The sequence below is a fragment of the Oenanthe melanoleuca genome, chromosome 2 (assembly GCF_029582105.1).
Source record: "Oenanthe melanoleuca isolate GR-GAL-2019-014 chromosome 2, OMel1.0, whole genome shotgun sequence".
NCBI lineage: Eukaryota > Metazoa > Chordata > Aves > Passeriformes > Muscicapidae > Oenanthe > Oenanthe melanoleuca.
Genome location: NC_079335.1, coordinates 100135542 through 100158032, shown reverse-complemented (window position 1 = coordinate 100158032; position 22491 = coordinate 100135542). Strand labels below are relative to the sequence as shown.

The window sequence follows — 22491 nt, the reverse complement described above, 5'->3', positions numbered from 1 at the left end:
AAAAACTGTTCAATGAAGAGGAAAAAATTAGGGTTCATAGGCACCAAGTGTATTCCCTCTGTAATCTGTTGAAGTCAAATGACAAAACAGGTAACTCTGGTGCTTAGTTTTTACTGGTGGATTGAAAATATGGCAGTATTCTACCATGTTCTTTGCTCTTTAAAAAACATAATAGGAATCTCAGACAATTAGTGCTGGAAAGGACAATGGAGTTCTTTAACTGGAGAGAAATAATTCTGGGTGCAAAACAAAGAGGTTCTGGAACTTATTTTCTTTCATCTTGCAGTACCTACTGCAGTCTATGCTACTTGCTCCACCAACAGGCAACACCTGATTAGGGAGCTTTATGCACGTGTTATTTCCACACAGGATGTATAGTCATGGACCACCTTGGGCTCAGGAACCTGAATTACAACCATCTGTCTTGGAGCAGCTGGGGCACGACAGGGCACCACAGAAACAAAGAGCCAGGCAACAGCCAGAACTTGGCAGAGCTCTGAAGTCAGTTTGGTAAATGGTGATAGCAAAAAAGTGAATTAAATATGCTGTAAAACAAAGGTAATGTAGACGGATACATCCATCTCCAACCAGCTCCACACCCTTTAATGGCGAGATTTCTGGATTTGAATGCTAGAGTACCAAAGATGAAGCTATCATGGAATCACAGAATCACACAATATTATGAGCTGCAAGGCACCCACATGGATCATGGAGTCCAACTCCTGGCCCTGCACAGGACACCCCAAGAGTTACACCATGTGACTGAGAACATTGTCCAAATGCTTGTGGAACTGTCAGGCTTGGTGCTGTGATCCTTTCCTTGGGGAGCCTGTTCCAGTTTCCAACCACCCTTTGGGTGAAGAACCTTCCTCTTATATCTAATCTAAATCTCCCCTGACACAGCTTCAGTCCATTCCCTTGGGTCGTGTCACTGGTCACTGTTAGGATGGATGAAAGTTTGACATGAAAGTCTCACAGATATGAATGCTTAGCAGGAAGCTCTTTGAATGTAGAATCTGAAGAAGGAATAGAATTGAAAGCAAGTTTTAATATAGAAGAAAAGAATTGCTGAGCCAGTCTTACTGGATAACTAAGAAGGCAAAGGGTATGTTAGAAGGGGCTTTTACGGCTCAGAGCAAAGGATAAACCCACCTCAAACAGATGTTTTTACCAAGCAAAAAGATTCCACAGGCAAACAAGACTGCTGATATTGCAAGTAGAAAAAAGGTCTCGGAATTTTCCACTGCATGAAAACTGAAAAACAATTTCTAGCTTAAACTGTAACATACTAACTTTTTGTGATTGGAATATAGTAACATGAATATGGTAATGTTAGTAGTTATGATAGGCTACAGGTAATAATAAAGATATTGACTGGTTTTTATGCATTAAGATGCTCAGCAAAGAAAAGTTTATAACGCATTGCAACCAGAACCAAAAACGACTTCAGACGAGCTACAGCTGTGGCTAGGCTTTGTCACCCACGAGCTGTGAATTGCTGTATCATCTGGATAAAACAAACAATAGTTTAAAGAGCCTGCATCTCTTGTTACGGCTCTAACAGGTCACCACAGAGCAGAGATCAGCACCTGCCCCTCCTTTTACCCCTCACAAGGAAGTTGTAGACTGCAATGAGGTCTTCCCTCATCACCGGTTGAGCTCTTGAGGACAAAATCTGTAGTTGTCCATGCAGGCTGGAAGGCAGAAGGACAAAAGGGGACTCCAGAGCAGTAACTCTCCTTTGAGCATACACATACCTCCAAGAAGAGAAAATTGAGGATAAATTGGAGAATTTACACGGAGAATATTACATGTATTTCATGGGGTGAAGTGATGGTTAACAATCAACTGCTTGTTAACAATTTTTAAAAGCAAATTTCAATTCTTACATAAAATTACAATGAACGGAGTAAAAATATTGTGCAGGAAATGTGATACACACATTTGTCAGCTCAAGGCACACAGCAACCCAGATTCCGGTCTCCCTATCAAAAGTTGAACTGGGCAAATCTCCTAAAGTTAAAAGGCTCTTGATAGATTTTCATTTTGAGATTAAAACAGTCTGCCCATCAACTTCATTAGTGGATTAGTTGTGATTTATATTAAAGCAGTTAAAAAAGCCAATCTGATATTCCAAATATCTTTTACACTCAAATTCAAATATTTCATTGCTATCATATGCTGAAGGACACTGAAACATCATCCTATGAATTCTCCTTCTTATTCCCTACAGACACTCAATAGTGTAGACTACTACAGTTTATATAAACTAGAGCAGCAACGACTTGGCAAGCTAATGTAGATCATGTTTTGCCTTTTTAAAAACTCAAAGCAGAATAAGCATTTGTAATTCACTTCCATTCAGCTGAATTACAGTTCCACCATAGGAGGTGAATGCTCATCTGGATGCTCATATGCACTGAATGCTCAGCTCCTCTTGATGCAAGCAGGATGAAACCACTTGCAGGACTTGATCCTTGAAAACAAAACAGAAAGCACGGGATGAAATCCTGTATCCTTCTCTGAGTTCAAGGGCATATTAACTCTTCAGTAAACTTAGTTCATTAGTTCACTTAATTCATTTCTCTTCTCTATCACATTTGATCTGCACCACTACTTCTGTACTGGATTCTGGGGTACAGTTAATCAAAAGGACAGGAATTCACATGTAATTATTTTTCATTATTCCACTGCAAATCACCTCAGTTTCCACCTCTACTTACCTTTGGATTAAAATTATGCAGATAGTCCCACCAAGCTGAAAAAACCACACAAATTATTTTTTTACAGAAGAGAATACTAAATACATCAATAATCAGTATTTCATACAAGACTGGCCCCACCTCAACAGGGACCATAGGCTATTTCAACAGAAAGAGTAAGAACTGGTAGGAAGAAAAAATTATTTTTATTCTCAGTTTCACACAGTGGAATTCAATTTAGCTTTCAAGAAGGATCAACACTGCTTTCATAATTCTTTAAGCAATGTTACAAGATCATTAGTTGTGCTTTGTTAATCATCTTATTTCAGCTATTTAAATGTACCTTAATATCTTCAGGTGCACTGGGATGCATTATCACTTTATTCACCGTCACATAAAAAAGACATATATAAATAATACAATCCATAGCTCAGAAAGAGGAACTGCTATGTCTTCCATAGCTCATAACTAACAAAAGTTCTTGAGAATTTAGCCATACTGCTACAACTTAGTAGAACAGCATAGTGCTGTGCCAGAAAACAGAAATAGTCTGTTTTGTTGTGTTTGTGCAAGGGAAAGAAAGCTCAAGAGGGAAACTCACGTGCACCAGTTCTGCACAGTGAAAAACCATGCTTACAGAAAAGGCAGTGCAGCATGAAAGTGACCTTTCAGGAGTGGATCTTGGGAGAAAAGGTGCAGCTTAAAGAAGCACCTTTGAGGTATATCTAACTGGAACTACAGGTGATCAAAAACAATAGTAAGAAGCAATGGTGAGTCTTCATTTCTGAAAAATACTTTGTGGTAGTTTCATTCATCAGGATTCCTTCTTTTCCTCCACTTCTAACAGCTCATCAAGGAATTCCACAACTTCACCCTAGAAATGATTAAATTTAACAGAACAAAATTAACCCCCCAACACTGGTGGGAAATTTCTATTTTAATAAAAAAATAAACTGTAATAATGGGTGTCTGAATGTTTTTAACACCCTCCATGCAGACATTAGTACAACAAACCTATAAAATGCAAGTAAATGGCCCACACAAACATAGCACAAGACTTGCAGTGACATAGACCTTAAAAGGAAAAATGTTATACACTTCACAGTAAATCCTCTCATACTTTTACAGGTACTTAAACAGACAATGAAATCCTCAAACATAGAGAGAGATAAATGTTTAAAGCACCTGTTAAATTAGGAAGTTGTTAGAATACCATAAAACATTAAAAAATTTTAGAAAGCTTCAAAATTCAAAGCCAAAGCGTCTTGTAGAACCATAACTTTGACTTTGTATGTCTGCTCTAACTCTTTATGTCCCGTCACACCCTTCAACACACACCTTCTCCATTTTCAACCACAGATCTTCACAAGACATGCTTCAGCAAAAAAATGTGAAGAGCCAGAGATATTAGAATGCTTTCCATACTGGAAACAAATATACTGGATTTAGATTCAGACCAGAAACTTTATAAGCTCCATTCTGCTCACACAGGGCACCAACACAATATAGCAATTCAACTTTATTTTAACTACTTCTAACGTAGTTCTATGTCCTATACCTTAGTAAAATGTCTTCCTGCAGTCAAGCCTGAGTACTCTGGGATGATACAGTGCCACTGGCTGGAACTTACTGTTTTGTCAACTAAACTACAGCAACTGAGCTAAAACCTTCTGTGATCACCAAGGTAAGACCTCCAGTGGTGAAAAGCAGGTGGTCAACAGCAAATGTCCAGCAGCATCTCCAAACTACTCAAAACTGACTGTGGCAGCCCAACTGCTGGCATCCTCAGAAACACCAGTATTTTCTGGTTTGCCTTCCATGCACAGTTCATAAATACTGCCTGAGAGGGAAGACCCTGTGGGAATGTCTGTGCCTATCCTCACTTTTTGATGCAACTTAAAGCAGAAAGATGCAGATGCTCAAATACCACATTCTCAACCTTTTATTCTAGTACTACAATGTTCTGCTAAACTCTTCATTTAACTTTGTTTTTTTTAAACCTTCCTGTCCTTTCTTTCTTGACATAAACCTATGGTCTAAGAAGGTCTTAAGATGTCATTTAGGCTTTTTTCAAAAACAAATTGTCATTTTCTGCTGGAAAACTTGATCAGTTCATACTCACTCTCATATTTAAATTAATGAGAACTTATACCAGTTGTGTTGAAAGCAAGAAATCCTTGTTTGGAGGCTCATTTTCCTTCTTTCCTTCACCACCCATTCCAAGTCTCTGTGAACTGCATTAAGCTTCTAAGTCTGTTTAATTTATGTTTACAATCCAAATTATATTTTTAGCACATTTTTGTCTAAATAGGCATTCCTTAGAAAGACAATATCTTCTAGAAATATTCTGAGACTCAAAATTTTACCGTTTTCTATTCTGGTAAGAAAAGGGAATTAAAACTCTGTCTATGAAAACAGTAAGAGGAATAGAGAAATTTTGTCTATTTTGAATACAACAATGGTATAGTGGATATTGTGATTAAAATGTATTAACATCACACTTTTAAGAAGTATGATTAGCTGGGAGAGAAATAATGAAACTAAGCAAACAAAAATAAAAGCAGGAGGAAAGCTGGCTGAAATAAGTGCTGTTCTTGTTCCCTGCTTCACAGTTCCATCTCAAAAGACCACTGAGATTTTGCAACTGTGAAGTTATTTTGGCAAGTCCTGAAAGATGGCAATTTGTTGTGCTTTGAATTTGTTAAAAAGATTTAAATATCCAAATTCCTATTATTGTCATGCTCATTACTAAGATAGAATTTTTCAGAAGACACACAACATACAAACAAAATTCAAGTTTTTAATTTCTGGTATGTTTTCAAATCTAGAAACATGTAAGAAATTAAATAGGATATTTAAATGCAACAGTATTAGGAAAAAACCCCCAAACAAATCTGAACTCTCTAGTGACTGAAATTGAGCTCTAAAGGAAAGCATTGCAGAAGCTATTGTGGTCTGAGTAGATGTACTTAGGAAAAAGAGAGGCTAAAATATGGCAAAAAATATAAAAACAGTTGCTGAAACAATATACATAAAATATGCTGATATAACTGATTTGTATAACTGAATATATTGAATACAATGCAACTGAATAATTGCCTGGATGTTGGTTATTTTGGAAAAGGCAAAACCTCTAGATAAACAACAAACAAAAACCCAGTTAAAATATTTTTGTCTGTGCCTTCACGATCAAAATGTAAAACATTTACAGTTGTCAATAGAGTGGTTGGCAGTCAATGAACAGGTGATACTGCTGTCTCAGAGGAGGCAATCACATTGTCACACTGGTAGCTGTGACCAGGCCCATCACTGTCCTTGTCCCATTAGCACTCACTTCACATTGCACCAGACACTTAGAATGGCTGAACTCAGTACATATACCACAGGTGGTCGTTCTACAGAAAAAAAATCTTTCCTTTGACTGACATCTAATAACTTCGTGCTGATCTGTGCCTGCAGACCTGGGGGCTGAAATGAGTCTTTGATACGATTTACTCCAATTTTCCATGCAAAGTCGGCTGGAAACCCATAATTCTTTCCACTGCCAGCTACTCAAGGGCACAACAGCCACCAGCTCCAATGCAGGGAGCACAAATACACTGCTCCAGCCCAGTGCTGATGCAAATCGTGGTGAGCAATCCATGGCGCAAAGGGCGATGCAGCCGTCTGGCTGCTAGGTAGGAAACCAGGACATGAAGTCTGGCTATGCTCGCGAAGAGAAGGGTTTGCTGCCAGAGCAACTGAGAGTGATAGCTAGGCAGCCAACAAGCGGCAAGTACACACACATGGGCTGCTCGATCAGCTGCAGAGAAGCTTTTCCTCCATGCCTAGCCCTCGGTCCACAGTTGTGTCCTCCAGGCTTGCCAGGTACAGGTTGAGCACCCCACAACCTCCCTCTGTGTGCTACCAACCTCTTCCCTCCCCACATCGAGGGATGGCCAGTGGAAAGTGGGACTGACAGGCCAAGGATGCATGGGAAAAGATGGAACAGGTACAGCCTGAAATGCAGGAGGTATGTATCGAGCAGAAAAAGGGGAATGTTCCCAGACTGGTCTGAGTGGTAGGAGGAATCAGAGAAGCTGATCTCTCCAACTGGAACTTCCAATTATCTGCTAGATATGCAAAGTGAGCACCCTTGGCGTAGATTAACAACTGAACAGAGGCACAGACAGAAAGAACAAGTTTTTTGCCACAGTAATTAATTTAAGAAGGTTTTCCAGAGGGTAAAGAGGGTATGTGAGTAGGTGGATTATAATTAAAACAAAAAAAAAAAAATTAAAACAGAGTTCTTGGTCAATTCTGAATAAGCGAACCCAGGCTACTGAGACTGGGGCACAAAAAAAAGAGAAGCTAGAGCATTGGGGAAAAAAAGGACCTAAAAAGGAGAAGTACTCATTTAGTACCTCAGTGTACTGAGTGTCCAAGACCATGACATGCATTGGGCCAGGTCCTTCCTTATGCAACATTAAATGTCGCATTCACACTCACAAAACATAACATTTTTGGAGTAACATCTTTACTTTGGAGACTCCTATCCAACTATTAAAACAAAACAGCAAAGAGGAAGACCTGCAAGTACCTGGCTCTGTTATGGCATACTTGAGGCTGATGGTCCAGCATGAACTTTTCTTTCAACACATAATTTAAGAACAGTAGCAAGCAGCGGTTGCATTGCCCACTGACAGACCCAGACACTTTGCCATTACTTGCAACAATTGCCTTCTGCCAAGCATGATTCATTCATGGGTCCTTGCCTCCACCTATAATCTGTTCTGTTGCTTCTCAGTATGGACTGGAAAAGTTATGGGAAACCATTAGCTTGCTTCTAATAACCCATACTTTCCTATGCAGATCTGCTGATGGCCTCTCCTATAGGGATTCCATATGTACTGCAGTGGGATATCTGTTCTTCAGGGAAGCAACAGAGAAGATAATAAAAGATAGCGTTGTAGAATGAATTAAGATCCACAGAAAATTATTATTCTGGACATGCTTTTATGTGTGATTACCAGTCAATGAATGGGAAACAGCTTTTATTCTGACTCACCCAACAAACAGTCTTAAGAGACAATATACAACATGAAGAATTGGCTGGATCTTTGTTTTCTTATCATCTATGACCTAGAAGGAAAATATTTATCTCACCAAATGTCCCTCAGCTGTCCTTCAGTGCAAAAATTCAAATTTTGCAAAAGTTCAAAGACCTCAATGATTGGAAACTTGTGCAACAGTGAGAGCAACAGATCTGATTGCTTAATGTACTTGGGTGTAGGTGATTGGATTGTGAGAAGGGTGGCCTCTAGGTGAGGAGATAGCTGCTCTATAATTAATTACTGTCCTGTAACTATCCAGTAAGTAATGGGAGTAGTCACAAGGATTAGGTTATGAAAACCAGCAGATTTTGTCCAAGAACAAATAATTCACCTTGCAAGAATGAAGACAAAGGTTTGATATGGATGACTGTGAAGAACATATGCTCCATGGACCTAACAGACCCTTCACATACACACCACACAGCTCATTGGCCAGCAATGTTTTGGAGGGGGAAAATATTATTTCAGGGTAACAGTAAGGCATGTGTCAACGAGTGGCTTAGCCTGAAAGGTTTATTCAGCCTTCAACCAAGAGAAAGTTTCTTGGTCTAACCTTCAGTTAAAACCTGAGAGCTCACTGTAACCACCTCAAAGCCCTGCCAGAACTTCCATAAGCTGTACAGTCCAGGCTGGACATTCCTCACATTCTAGCTGGGAAAAAAATAAGAAAATCCCTCAATTGTTTGTGCAGAAAAATTATTTGGCCCTCAACTTATTTCTTTTTCAGAAACTTAGTCCACAGTGTAACCAACTGCCACATGCTTTTAGGGCATTTTTTCCCCCCAGTATTAAGAAAGCTTAGTTGTTTTTTAAATTAATATTAACTACATTCTCAAATATTTTTCCATTTCACTTTAATGATATATTCTGAACCTTTAACTGTTCTTTTCCCATATATTGTGGGAGATTACAGTACACTGCAGTTATTACAGTAGTATTTTACAGTAAACCAATAAATATGCTTTCCTTTTAACATATTTATAATGCCTATAAAACATCAGTCAACCCAATTTCAGAGGGACTTCAATATTGCTCCAATTGCACTGAAAGCAGTAGCCTTCCAGTGGCCTTGTTTCTGAGCTCTACTTGTTCTCTCTTGCCTGCTTTATGCTGCATGCAGAAGCCTAAGAGAATCTGGGCAGTAGAAGTTCCTCCTAATGCCAATACCTGGAGCTTGGGGCCATCCTGACATTTAAGCCCAACCATGCTGGCAGCTTCCCATGAGAAGTGGCTTAAATGGGAGGAGGAATACCTTTGACCAAGACACTGATCCAGTGGTGTAGAAGCAAGAGGAGAAAGCAGAAAGACCCAGCCATATGGGAAGAATCTCCACTAGAAAATGATGATGGAAAAAAACCCCTCATCTTCTTTTTTCTTTAAAAAAGTGTATGTTGAACAGGGAGCACAATACTGCCCATCAGCTGGCAACTCTCTGAAACAGCTGCCATCAGCTCTTCTCAGGGCAGCAGTACTGCTGGTGCTGTGCTGAGGTCACAGGCAGGGCAGGGTTTCAGATCTCCACTTACAACTTGCTATTACAAGCACACTTGTGTAAATAATTCGAATATATGCAAGGAATGAGTTAATAGAGCTCCAAGTACATTGTTAGCAATTCCCAAACAGAAAAATGGGCTGAAATCAGATTGCTATTTGCTATCAGTACTCCACTGGGGCCCTTCTGTTTTGATGCTATTCCATATGTCCTCTTTCCACCAGTCACATTAGTTCAGTACTTTTTCTCTTTTGCACTACATGGATGTCATGAAACACAGAGCATTTTCATTTCAGCCACTATGCAAATGGAACACACACTATATACAAATAAAAAGAAATGTGTCCAAAAAAGCTGCCAACAGCTTTTCACCTACTGATTAAGTACTGAAAGAAAAATCACATTGTAGGCTCATCCCCGCCAAATACTTGTGGTTCTTATGTAATTTAGAACAGCTAAGTAGCTATCAAAAAAAAACAAAAACAACAAAAAACCGTAAGAACACTGATTTTATGGGCCAAAAACACGTCTCATACAATTAGCGTGGGGGTGGAGTTACATCTACACTAGCTGGGTGTCTGGCTCTTAACAGCATTTCAGTTTGCCACTTAAATCCCTGCAGTACCAGGAGCTGTATCCATGATACCCTTGATGCATTACACATCTGAACAGAAATCAAGAAGCTTGTCTGTCCATGGCCAACTAAGATGACAACACTGTAATGCTCTTTTAACTTCCCTGCGGAAAACTGCAAGGATATTTAAGAATAATTGCTTTTTCTTAAAAGTAATTTGGAGCTAGCTGGCACTAATATTCTGTCACCTCTACTGTGTTAAATGTTTGAAATAAGAGTTTTTCATTTCCTTGTGGAAAAACATTAATAGAGTAAAACAAGCAGGACAGTATTTCTTGTAGTAACATATGCAAAAATCATTACTGCCTGTTCCAGCCCCTGCAATTACTGCTATATATACCTGGAGAAGCCAAATGTTTTCACTTGCTTTGCTAATGGGATTTAGAAAGATACATGGATGATCTGGGATATGGAAGCACTGAGAAGTCTGGATAAAATGAGAGATTCTCCACTTGAAAATAATGACACTCACACAGGAAGGGCTCCTCTTGCCACAACCCTTTTGCGTCTGTCAAGGAAAAAGGATGATTTTTTTTCTGCAGATTATCCTGAGGGCTATCTTACTGGGCCACAAGCAACTCCACAAACAGCAAATATGGACCACAGAAACTCACAGAAGGTATGGCCTATGGCCCAAGAAGCACATGGTTTAAATAAAGAGTGCATTTAGAAGAGAGCTTGCCTCCATCCTTAACAATTTTTAATAAAGTTTCTACTGTAATGCCTTATCCGGGTATTAATCAGTTTTTACATTCCTATGGAACAAACATTTCTATCCATGCCAGGAGAACTATTAAACAAAATAAAAAATTCCACTTATACTACCAGGTCCTGCTCATAGAGCAGAAACTGCAAGGTAGTGGTTTTTACCTTTGTGCTATTCCTGCTTTGTCTGCACTCCCTAGAAGTCCCCTGCAGCCAAAGACAAGTTCTGGTAGCCAGCAATTTATGAGTTCACTACCAAAAGCCAGAGGCACGGACAGCCTCCATCCCTCAGAGGTTTTTGGGCCCTAGCAAGGGAGAGCACAGAAGTTGTTCAGCTTTCCCCCTGAGAAGAAGAATGTTAACTTTCCTAATATAGAGAGAGAGTGAGGTAGGGATATCTCTGGCATAAGCAGGCCCAGTAATTTTGGTTGTTTAATCCAAACATATAATCCAGCATAATGTGACTTCCTTGTCAGTCCAAAAATTTAACAGAGGTTTACACTGCACCACCCTCCTGCAGATTGCAAGATCATTTGTAATTGCCCTGGTGAAAGGGGCTACAGGAATGAATGCCACCAAATGAATTCTTGTTTATTCTACACACAATGCTGGAGGCTGAAGATTGCTCTATAACCCCTTCTTCTAAAATGTATGGGGGAAACCTTCAAAATTGACTTCTTCACCCACTACTTAATTACTCATCCCTGTGGTTTGAAGTAGCAGATAGGAAAGAAAGTAAAAAGTACAAACTAAGTTTATGCAAAACAAAGGAAAATATCAAGGACAAAGCACAAATCAACAAGTGAACATAAAAAGTAAAAAAAAAAATAACAGATAACAAGACTTAATTTGGATAAAAATTACAATTTAGGTGGTTGGTTACTTCTGGACAAAATCATAAGGACCTTTAAATCTAATTTAAACAACATTAAAATAAAATTCACAACCCCCAGTCCCCCCAAAACACCAAACCCAGAAAAATATTTGGTTTAAATATATATATATATATATATACATACACACGTACACCATTTCTCTGCCCCCTGGTGTTACAACTCGGATACTGTTGGCTCAGTGCATTATATATATACCTTTGTGTTAATTCTGTCCATGTTTTTTTAAATAGTACATTATGTTCTTTGGGGTTATTCTTATATTCCAATTATCAAACAAAAATTTATTATAAATCGGCTGTGGTTACAAGATTTGTCCATATTAGTGAAATCCTGGAATTACAGCTATGTATCATCTTCACTTTAAACATGATTCCTGCTTTTCACACCATGATTTCATTTCTAGAAAACTCACCTCATCATCATCCATCAGATGTTCCTTTGCAAATTCATATATTTCCAGCTGGAGTGTAGTAATGTTGTGGTATCGAACTGCCTCCTATCAAAAAACCCCCAAATTTCTGTTACTTTAGGGTAGCAAAACAGGGCAGTATCATCTCATGCCTCCTGAAACTAGCCCAGTGAAGTCAGACCCACATCTAGTAAAGGCAGATCCCAGGCAGGGTTCACAGTGTTTGAGAAAGGAAACAACAAAACAGCAAACAGCACGTTCCAAACTCTTCTGTGGATCTTCCTAAGCACAGGCTCCTCCACTGCAAGAACAAAGCACTCTCCTATTTCTCATGTTTCAAAGCACTGGCAAGTCTGAGAATAAGGAATGAGACTGCCAGCAGCCTGTGCCTGCATTCCAGTGGGCTTTGGACAGGAGATGGCCTCTGTCTCCCTGTGCTGGCATAAGGCAGCAGGCAGTTCTGGGAAAGAGACACACGGAGCTGTTTTGGATGATAGTGACTCAGCCCCGCAGCCTGCGCCTGGGCTAGGGACACTCTGCAAGGTCACTCACTCACCTGTCCCTCCTCACCTCCCAGCTACGTGCCCAGACAGCACAGGGTAGCTCAGTCTCATAATCTCACATTTGTGAGCACCAACTGTCATCCACTTTGATTATTCCATTTAACTCCTTTTGGGGAAGAAAACAGGAGACTCCCTCTTGCACAAGAACATCTAAGGGCTAGTGCCAGAGCCAAATGTTGCTGTCACTCCATTACCACTTTTTGAAAATAAACCAGAGGCGTTATGGTATTCAACACAAGTGATTAGGACAGCAAGCAACTTCTGTTGATAGCTACACAGATCAAAGCACAAGAAAATACAGCTGTGTGCATTTAACATTTTTCATTTTAAAATCCAATTATCTGTAGTCCCCAGCTCCAGAAGTTATCATTGAAGCATTCAGAGTGCATATGTGGGGCCATTGTTCTGCCCTCTCTGCACAGGTATGCCAAATCTATCTGCAGTTTCCTACTGTTGCTATGCCTCACTCCCACCATCATGAAACATTGTCTCCAATATGGTTATACAGCACCATTCTGCTCCCAAAAGCAGTGCCGAAGAAGCAGTCCCCTTCCCCTGTGAGCTCAGACTTGCTGCTGCTCCCTGAAAGAACCAAATGTATTTTTGCTGTCTTTTGTCTCAGGTGCCCCTGCAGAGCAGGCCTAGGCTCCCAACTGTGCCAATAAAGTGCTCTAAGAACCATGACTAGAAGGCACTAAATTCAATTTGTCCAACATGTATTGCTAATGACTAACTAGCTGTACAGCCCGTATGACCGATGCCTAAGCAGTCACTGAGTGTCACAATTTAGCTGCATGACTTAAATCCTGGTTATGAGAAACACTGGAAAGTCTAATTTGATGTCACAGTCCAGGCTGTAAAATTTCCTTGGACAGGGAAATTTAAGAACAGCATGGAAACCCATTTTTAAAATAGTTTTCCAAAGCCAGATGACAATTGCTGCTGGATGGACTGGTGTCTTCTTTGCAGCAAGCATTTTAATTTAGATAATTAGATGCAATACAGTCCTAAGCCTTTTTCCATCCTCATCCACCCAACTGTGTTCTAAATGGAGCAAGTGGAAAGTCAGTTTATCTGGAGTAACCATATTCAGACATACTCCAATGCCCACAGAACCTGAAATAACAAGCGAGTGGGCAACTATGTGTTGGCAAATAATGATTCACAAAAGCCTGAATGTCACTCAGAGATTTCATCTTCAGAGATTTCAGGGGCCAGCTGCTTTATTTATAGAGGTATATAAATATATAAATATGCCCAAGTGTCAGAGAAGTACCAGCACGAGTTTACATCTCATCATATATGTTATCGTCGTATATTCCAATGGAAAGGGAAGAGTTATAATGACATTCACTGTTTACGTGACACACTACACCTCTGTGTACAACTTTCAATATGATTTTAATAAAACAAGGTGTGCTAAACTTCAGAAATAGCAGATGTTACACATTTTCCCATTGAGTTTCAGAAAAATATTTCAAAGCATCTAGAAGGCATTTTAGGTAATTCACCTACCGATCTGGGCTGAAAATCCTCCTCTTTAAGTCCCCATTTGTCTTTGTGGTACTGGTAATAGACCATGTTCTGTTTCATTACTTCATCTTTCTCGTCAAACAGAAGGTAACTAGCAGCACAAGAAGCTGCATTCTTCATGTCATTCACTAATAAACACACACCAAAAAAATCCAGGTAAGGTAAATGAACAAATTCCTACTATTATTTAAGCTCTGGAAAACTCAAATGGAAACACAGCCCATACTCTACCTCCTCACCAGCTGCATAGAGAAAAAAAAATTGCTCCCCAGAAATGATACACTATTTTTGTGTTCTGAAACACCTAAGGCCATGATTTAAAAATCAGCTCATCATCAACCTCTGATGGTTTTCTATGAAAATCCTAACCAAATGTTCCTGCCAGGTATCCCAGTATCACCACACAGCTTGATGATACGCACTGGGACATTTATTTAAAAAACAAACAAAAATATATTAAACCCCTCCCTACATCTCTGTACTAGGATTGATTAAGAGGGAAAAGTAAAAGTGTAAAGTGTAGTCAAAGAACACAAGTAAGAGTCATTAATGGCTTGATGCTACATCATCAAGCTTGATGTGTTTTCCCTTTGATATTGGAGCCTGTAGGAACAGCTGTAAGGGCTACATGTGTTCTTTACAGTGCAAGCAGCTTCTCAAGAAACCACAACTTTCACTGATTAATTTACCTATCAAAAATGTCATCACTGAGCACCAAACACTACAATTTCTTTTAAGTGGTCCCCTCTTTCTTCAAAACCCATGTAGTCCCATTCTAACAGGATAACAAGAATCCACTAGAAAAAGGCAAATAGTATGAAATACTCTGTAGGTTTGTTTGTGGAAGAAATTCTGTCCCATGTCTGTTAACTACAGTGATAACAGGGAACAAAAGACACCAGGAAACTCAGGTTTTCTGTCCCAGAACAGCTTAAAATGCAGAATCTGGAGGCCACTACTTACATTCTGAAGCACAAAATTAGAGGGAAAATATTATTAATGGAATCCGTCCCACATCATCCAACATCAGCATTATTTAAGCACAATAAATCACTACTTACATTTATAATATGCAAACTGCAAGTAATGGTACATGGTGGCCACAAATTTTTCAACGACAAAGCCTCCTATAATGGGTGTCAGACTGCTCTCACACTGCACTTTGCATGCAAGGACTTCAATATAATGATCTGGAATGAAGAAAACAGCAACAGAGGATATGGATAGCACAGAGTGAATTGTTATAATCCCTCCCATTAGTCACCCATTAAAATTTGGCTTTATAATGCACTCCTGGGTCCTGAGCATCTGGATCTTGCTGCTTGGAAGTTCTGAGAATCTACATCTACATCTGAAGTAGGAATCAAGTGTTGATACTAGGCCCTTCTGTAAAAATCTGTGTGGTTGACTTTTAAGGCATGAGAGCTGGAATTCCAGAGAAGTGAGCACTTAGGTTTTACTGACACCTACAGGCAGCATGTGGTGGTGGGTTTTACAGAGTATTACCCCGCACTGCATAATTTCCTAGCTGTAAACTTAACAGCGCTTCCTTTTATTTTCTAAATTCTGCAAACCTTCGCAATTTCACTCCATTATTGTACAAATAAGGTCCCCCTGCTGCTAAGTACAACTGTGTCACAGACAGATACAGCAGGTGATTGCAAAATAAACTTCCAGAGATGGCTGTGTTATGGGCCCAGAGTTTGGATGTTTTAAGAGAGAAGAAAGAGAAAAATTCGCTACTCACCACAGAAAAACTTTCAGCCAGGAACATGTAAGTTCACAAGCTTACCCAGTCTAAAAATTGCTATATATAATGCAATATAGGACTGTAAGTAATTTTATATTCAAGAAAATATGTTTCAAGAAAACCTTCCAGCAAAAAATTTCAAGCATTTTATGGATTTACCACATTCATCAACCACACGGAAAAGAAATATTTTGAAGTCTTAGTTTCCCTGTTAGCCACATTTGGCAGGTGAAAGAAGTTAGCTAAGCTTGTGCAGCAAATTTCTGACCAAGACAAAAGAACTCTTTTCATCCCTGGCAACTCCTAACACGAAGAACACAGGTTAACTAAAAATAACCGATGAAACTAACTAAAAACAACTGGCCAAATGAAATTACTAGACCCATCTTTTATAAGAGCAGCATATATAAGCATATACATCTGCTTCCTGCAGACCCTTGGAGCCAGAATATCTCTCCCTGGAACATGAGCACAGATCAGCCCAGGCAGTGCAAATGAATTTGAATGTTCTTATATCCAGAGCGAAATACTTGAAATGCATGAATGTGGCCATTGTGACATTATGCAGTAATTCCTACCTTTCTTTCCCATCACTACTTCTGGGAATTGTCCTTCCTTTTCAAGGAGGAAGAGGAAGGGTGACACTAAGTGTCAATCATGGTTGAGCATAGACACTACTCTTTACAGTGGCTTGGAGATTGTCCTGACATCAGAGCTCTGACCCACTGGGGAAGAAAGTCTGTGTTCCTTGCTTGACCACCTGTGATTCACACTTCACTCTGTATTTGCTATCCTAGACACCTGCCTGTTTTGCCCAAGAACAAGTCAGGCTTGAGGAATAGCCTGCAATAGTTATTCAATGTCAGCTGCACTGGTGGATACCAGCTGCATACCATGAGCAACTAAAGCTGCTCATGTATAAACATACTTCACAAAAGCTTCCCCTCACCAAGACATATTATGGCTTTATGACAAAAAGCTGGAATGTTTTTCCCTATGGCACCTTAGAATACAAAAAATGCAAGAGGATTTCTATGTTTATTGAGAAAACATGCAGGTGTTCTCCACAAAAAATATTGTCAACAATACTGAGTTGTCAGAGCACTGGAGAAATTACTTGTTTCTTTTGCTGCCAAAGAGCATAGGAAATGCCTATGTGCCATTTTGCCAACAATCAAAAAAGTTGATGTCCCATTTCCTTTGCAAAGCAATGTTTTGGGGTTTTTTTTTTTGCTATACACACAAAATATAGATGTTACCTACTAGTAAAACTCTAATGTAGGAAAGATTAAAAATAGCCAACAGAATCTTGTCATTTATGAGAAAGGATCACCAGACCTACACAAACCACCAAAGCTGATTTCAAAGGAGGCTAACCACTGAGTCTCAAAGGTGGCCAAACTGATACTGAAATGATGGTAAGAGACCTGGCTGGATGACCACTGCTACCCAGATGGGGCAGCTCTTATTTACACACCTATTTTACTCTGACACAGAACTTCCATGCTAATGTAAGATCTTAGTTCCAATTTCCTGATAGACCTCATTCATGTTACTGAAGAGAGAAAAAAAGTAAACCTGAATTCAAGCAGTTTTGAATCTCATAAACACCTACTGGCCTAAACTGAGGAACAGGACTTGGGTAACCAATCCTATGAATAAATTGAAATGCACTTTGGGGACATCTTTCCTTCATGTTTCCTAACCACTCACCTGCAATGGAAAGATAGAAGTCTTTAAAATCTGTGATCTCTCGGGAGCCTTCACAGGCTGCTATGCAGTCATCGTAGGCTTTGAAGAAATCAGGAAGAGCCAGTTCCATGTCCGAGATGGACGTTCGCCAGTTGTCTCCATTGTATGCTCTCACAGCCCTGACAAAGAGATTCTGAAAATTTGGCAGGAATGAATCAGCAGTAAGTGACCCATGAGAAGGGTTGTGTAAATTCAAACACAGTAAATGATGTCTCCACATTTCTAGATGACAGTAGGAGCTGCTCTCCAGATGCTGTGAGGACAAAAAATACTGGAGACTAATGGATTTTAACAGGTATTTCCTAGAGTGCAGAGTATGTAATTCCATTTCCAATCAAAAGAAAACCCTGCTGAAGAGAAGTAACAGTGTCAGTCTAAAGCACAGTCTGTGAGGGAGATTTTCAATGGAATCTTAAAGCCAAATGTCTGAGCTATTTTCAGCTGTGCCACTACAGTACTCATGAATTTGGATAACCACACACCTGCTTAGCTCCAGCAGTGATCTGCATATAGCAGCTTTCAGGTAGGCCACTGTCTGATTTGCTGTGACTCATTTATGGAACAATGAAGTGCAGGAGAGGTGAGAATTACTGAATGCATCAAGAAGGCAGAACAAAGATGACTGAGATGCCAAGAAGAGGGAGATTAAGAACACATAAGCAAATGAGATTCCTGAAATTCACCCAGTAAGAGGAGTAATAGAACAATTCCAAAAGAGCAGACTCTCCTAAATAAGTATACCTCATAAGGCTTTGTCTCCAAGTCTTTAATATGCTCCTCAGCATCAGGTATGCTCTTATAGTAGGCCATATTTCTTTGCATCATTTCATCATCTGGATGCTTCAGAAGAAATGTGTGAGCTGCTGCAATAGCTTTTGGAAGATTATTAGCCTAAACAGAGATAGGGAAAAGAAGGTGTTAAAAAAGATTAACTGGAGGAAGGAAAAAAAAACCCACCAAAAACCACCAAAACCCAAAACAATTCAAACGTTCTCAGTTTTCTCAATTAATTTGCCTGCTTTCTCTATATTCACTAATTTATTTCTACTGAGAGCATAGCCTCAGCAGATACAATGGTACAGTAAAACTGATATAATTCTTCTCAGTTTTATTCCTAGCTGCATCACTATGAACAATTTTATTTTAACTTTAGAAATCCATTATTTTTGCATATAGCATAGATGATTGTTGTAAATCAAAAATATTAATTTTTTTTCCCTTGCCCTCCCCTGTTCATGGAGCTGACAAAGAAAAAGTCTATACCAGGGCTCCTGAGAGGGATTAATCTCACAGCAAGTACTGATGCTAACCTATGGATATTGGTCTGGAGTTACCACTGTTCATATGTGTTTATATCACTTATTTTCCTAGCAGCACAGAGGACATTATTACAATAATGTATTCTCCTGGTGGCATTACAAAGTTAGAGCATACAGCAGAAACTTGGTCAAAAATTGTGTCCTAAAGCAATTTTCTGTGCTCATTCTTAAACTAACTTTAATCCCTGTTAGATGTACTTGGTGAAGTGTACACTTCTCATTTGCAGCTGCATGTACCAAACACATATGCACTTCTGTGAGCATGCCATCTATGATTTTTTTAAAATTTTATATATACACACACACACATGCATATTTTCATAAATTATATAGTATATCTGCGTATATTTAGGAAGAGTGCGAGAGAAAGCAAAAGTCTGGGGTATTTGTGAAACATTAAACCCTTTTCTCTAGACCGAGATCCACATCAGCCCGTTCAGAGTACTGATGTACAGGCAACACAGAGTTCTACCTCACATCTGAAATAGCTTCTGGCAGTGCATGTTTGAAACAACGAGCAAGAATCACAGGACGTGTGCACAATGCACTCTTCTGCTTGCATCCATAAAAGGTGCCCTTTCATTTGGGACAGGAACCTGAGAGATGGCTGCACAAAAGCAAGACTTTGACCCACCCACTGCTGCTGTGCTGCTAGGAGTGTCCCATCCAGAGCACTGGAACTCTGCCAGCTGCCCTTCCTGGCTGTCCCAAAACTACGTGTTTCCAGTCAGCCCAGACTGCGCTAAATGCAAAAGGAAATCTCAGCTGCACTTTCGTCAAATGCCTGGTTTCTTTTGTGCTGTAGCTGTAACCCTGCTTCTTTGTTAGGCTGACAAGTCTCATTGTTACTTAGGTCCATGATTCACTCTTCATTTCAATTTTCACTGCTTAGTAAAAAACTAAAAACGATTTTGTAGAAACAATCCTAAGTGAACTCCACGGCTCTGAGAAAGCTCCCTCCAGAGGAGCAAGCAGCAGTGCAGGAACAGCTACTCCCAGAATCTTACAACGTGGCAAATTTCTCTGTAGAGCCCACCTGAATATCGTCACTCTAAAAAATTACATCAAGCATTTCCCTCCCGCTTCTTCCTCTTTCACAGAAACCACCAGCCAGGAAAAAGACCTTTGGGTGCAGAAGTTTGTAGCTCTAGAAGCCCCATTCAGAACTCCTCAAGAGAAAGATAAGGGCTCAGAGCTGGACTACAAATCTGGTATGAAACACAATATAAACAACAGACACTAAAGGCAAAACCACCAAACTACATCGCTCAATCTTAATGCAAACATGATTGAAAAAAAAAAGTTTAAAGAGAGGTGGAAGGATTTCTCCATTTTCCCTATCACACTCCTACCTGGCAGTTACTTGACTGTATTTGAAATGGTTGGAAGAAATTATATTTGGTGTTATCCATACATTGCAAACTTTGTACGTGCCAAGGGGGGAATTAATAGTTAAATGAAGATAAGAAGAGGAAACATTTGCGGTGATGTAATTTTGGTATCCATATATGGCTTTGAGAATTCGAGGAATTCCTGCCCTCTCAGTCAAAAGAAAAGGCAGAGGCTTTGACGTATCAAGTTAAGTTCTTTTGTATGGTCTTAGGGAAGGCATTAGACACCAGCATGTGGATACTGTTCTGGTTTTATGAGAATACATTTCCCTGTGTCTGTTCGGAAAAACTGCTGACAAAACAACACTCCTAAAAACAGGATACAGCAACAGTTTAGGGGATGTGTGTTTTCAACAGGCAATCTCAAAATAATGCACAAGCATACAACCCTATATAATGTATACTGGGATATGTTGGGAGTGAATCCCTAAAAGACAAAATGGTTTAACTAAAGAGCTCAGCTCTAGAGAGGCCCCGTTTATTTCAAATGTAAATAATTGCAGTATCTCAGGGGATGGCAGGAAGGATGGACCTTGATAAAGAGAACAGAAGGTGAAGATGAGAAGGGAGAAAATACTCAATTAGACCCTGGACAGAAGAATGACAAGAAGCTAGAAAAACAAGATGAAATCTGCTAAGAGAGGAGTGTGTTCCCAGTCTTTGCTGACACAAGAGCAAAAGGTAAATACCATTCCAGGGTTAGCACTATAGTGTCCCACTTCAGCAGCCAATTTTTCTTGCATCCTTCTCACAGCTGTAATGAAACTGGAGCTTTGGCTATCTGCAAGTCGCAGACTGGGGGCTGCTGCACTTCATAGAACTGGAACAGAAACGAGCAAGTGAAGAAGGTGGACACGCTGAAGGAGAAGTAGTGAAGATCGTTTACAATAGCAGAGCTGTGATGTGAAGAGTCTGAAAAAGGTTCCAGAGAAGGTTAGAAATGAGGCAGATGTAAAGATGAGAGGGTCAGGAATGACACAGCTGTTGGACACAGAGGCAGTGTCCAGTGGCTAGATGTCTAGAAAGAACTGGAAGGGCTGATTTTAGGGGACATGCTGGATGAGTTGTAAAAAACGAGCGAAGAGCAAGCTGGATGGTATGCGGGCAAGCAGGGGGAAAGACAAGGCACGCACAAATCCCAGAGTGGGTTACAGAAGTGGAAGGAAACAACTGAAAGGCTTGTCAAGGAGAGCATTACAAAGTGCAGGGCTGGCAGCCTAGGAGGGAAAGGACTGACCATGGGGCAGGGAAGAAATGGAGGTGAAGTAGATGACAACTGATGTGGAGGAGGTGATGGGGAATGAAACCGTGGCCTAAAGTAACCTGCTCCGAGGGCCAGGTGAGAGATCGGCACACGAGGTTTTTCCAGCATTGGGTGCACGATGCATTTGGGGTCTCTCGAGACTGCCCTGGGACACGCCACCTGCAGGGACACATCACGCTGTCCCTCTCCACCAGGACACTGACAGGCGCGCTTGGCGTGGCTGGAGAGTAGCACCGCACCAGGCGACTTCGGGGAGGAGAGCCTGCGACAGAGGCGGGTGGAGGGGGGGGAGTGGAGGCAGGGCAGAGAGATGGGAGGAGAAAGAAGGAGGGGTCGAGGAGCGGCGCGGCGGGGGTCTCACCTTGAAGTAGGCGAACTGCAGGTACTTGTAGGGCTCGCGGCGCTGGAACTCCTCGAGCAGGTCGCGGCCGGGCTGCGCCTGTCGGAAGGCGGGCAGCCCCTGCTTGCAGCGCCGCAGGCACTGCGCCCGCCGCAGCACCCCGGACAGGAGGCGCAGCTCCTCCAGCGCCGCGGGGGCCGCGGGCAGCGGCTGCCCGGCCGCGCTGCAGTTGCGGTGGCAGAACGCCTCGCTGTCGCGCAGCAGGCGGTACAGCCGCATGCTGACCTCCAGGTAGCTGACGCTCTCGGGCCAGTTCTCGGTGCTGTACTGGTCCAGCCCGTAGCGATAGGCCGACTCCAGCGGCATCAGCTCGTCCCGCGGGAAGCTGCGGAAGCTGTAGCGCTCGTACTGCGCGCCCGCCGCCGCCAGCAGCGCGGCCAGCGCCGCCAGCCACATGGCTGCGCCCCCGCCGCCGCACGGCACCACGTCGCTGCCGCCGCCGGGAGCGGGGCCGGGACAGGCGGCCCGGGCCGGGCCGAGGGGAGAGAAAAGGGGGTGGGCCGGGGCGAAGCAGGGCAGAGGCGGCCTCGGGGCCGGGGCGGAGAGAGAGGCGGCCCCGGGGAGGGAGCGCGGCGGGGCGGGGCGGGG

The 22491-nt window shown here is 41.2% G+C and overlaps 1 protein-coding gene across 1 annotated transcript; it reads right to left on the bottom strand.

Annotated features, from left to right (window-relative positions):
- Nucleotides 1–2889: 2889 nt before the first annotated feature.
- On the bottom strand, nt 2890–22433 carry CRTAP (cartilage associated protein). The gene is made up of 7 exons (XM_056484980.1): nt 21865–22433; nt 18271–18420; nt 17491–17662; nt 15089–15217; nt 14010–14155; nt 11935–12018; nt 2890–3576 (listed from the first exon to the last, which is right to left on the bottom strand). Exons 1-7 carry the CDS (start codon nt 22297–22299, stop codon nt 3517–3519), a joined length of 1176 nt encoding a protein of 391 aa, XP_056340955.1. The 5' UTR covers nt 22300–22433; the 3' UTR covers nt 2890–3516.
- Between the last annotated feature and the right edge of the window lie 58 nt (nt 22434–22491).

What these genes read in the sequence shown, in the direction of transcription:
- CRTAP (XM_056484980.1), bottom strand. Translation starts at nt 22,299, where the DNA reads ATGTGGCTGGCGGCGCTGGCCGCGCTGCTGGCGGCGGCGGGCGCGCAG. An exon ending in TGGAGACAAAGCCTTATGAG is followed by an intron (nt 17,663 to 18,270) that starts GTATACTTATTT and finishes CCAAATTTTCAG; the next exon opens with AATCTCTTTGTCAGGGCTGT. An exon ending in CTTCTATCTTTCCATTGCAG is followed by an intron (nt 15,218 to 17,490) that starts GTGAGTGGTTAG and finishes TCTTCATTCCAG; the next exon opens with ATCATTATATTGAAGTCCTT.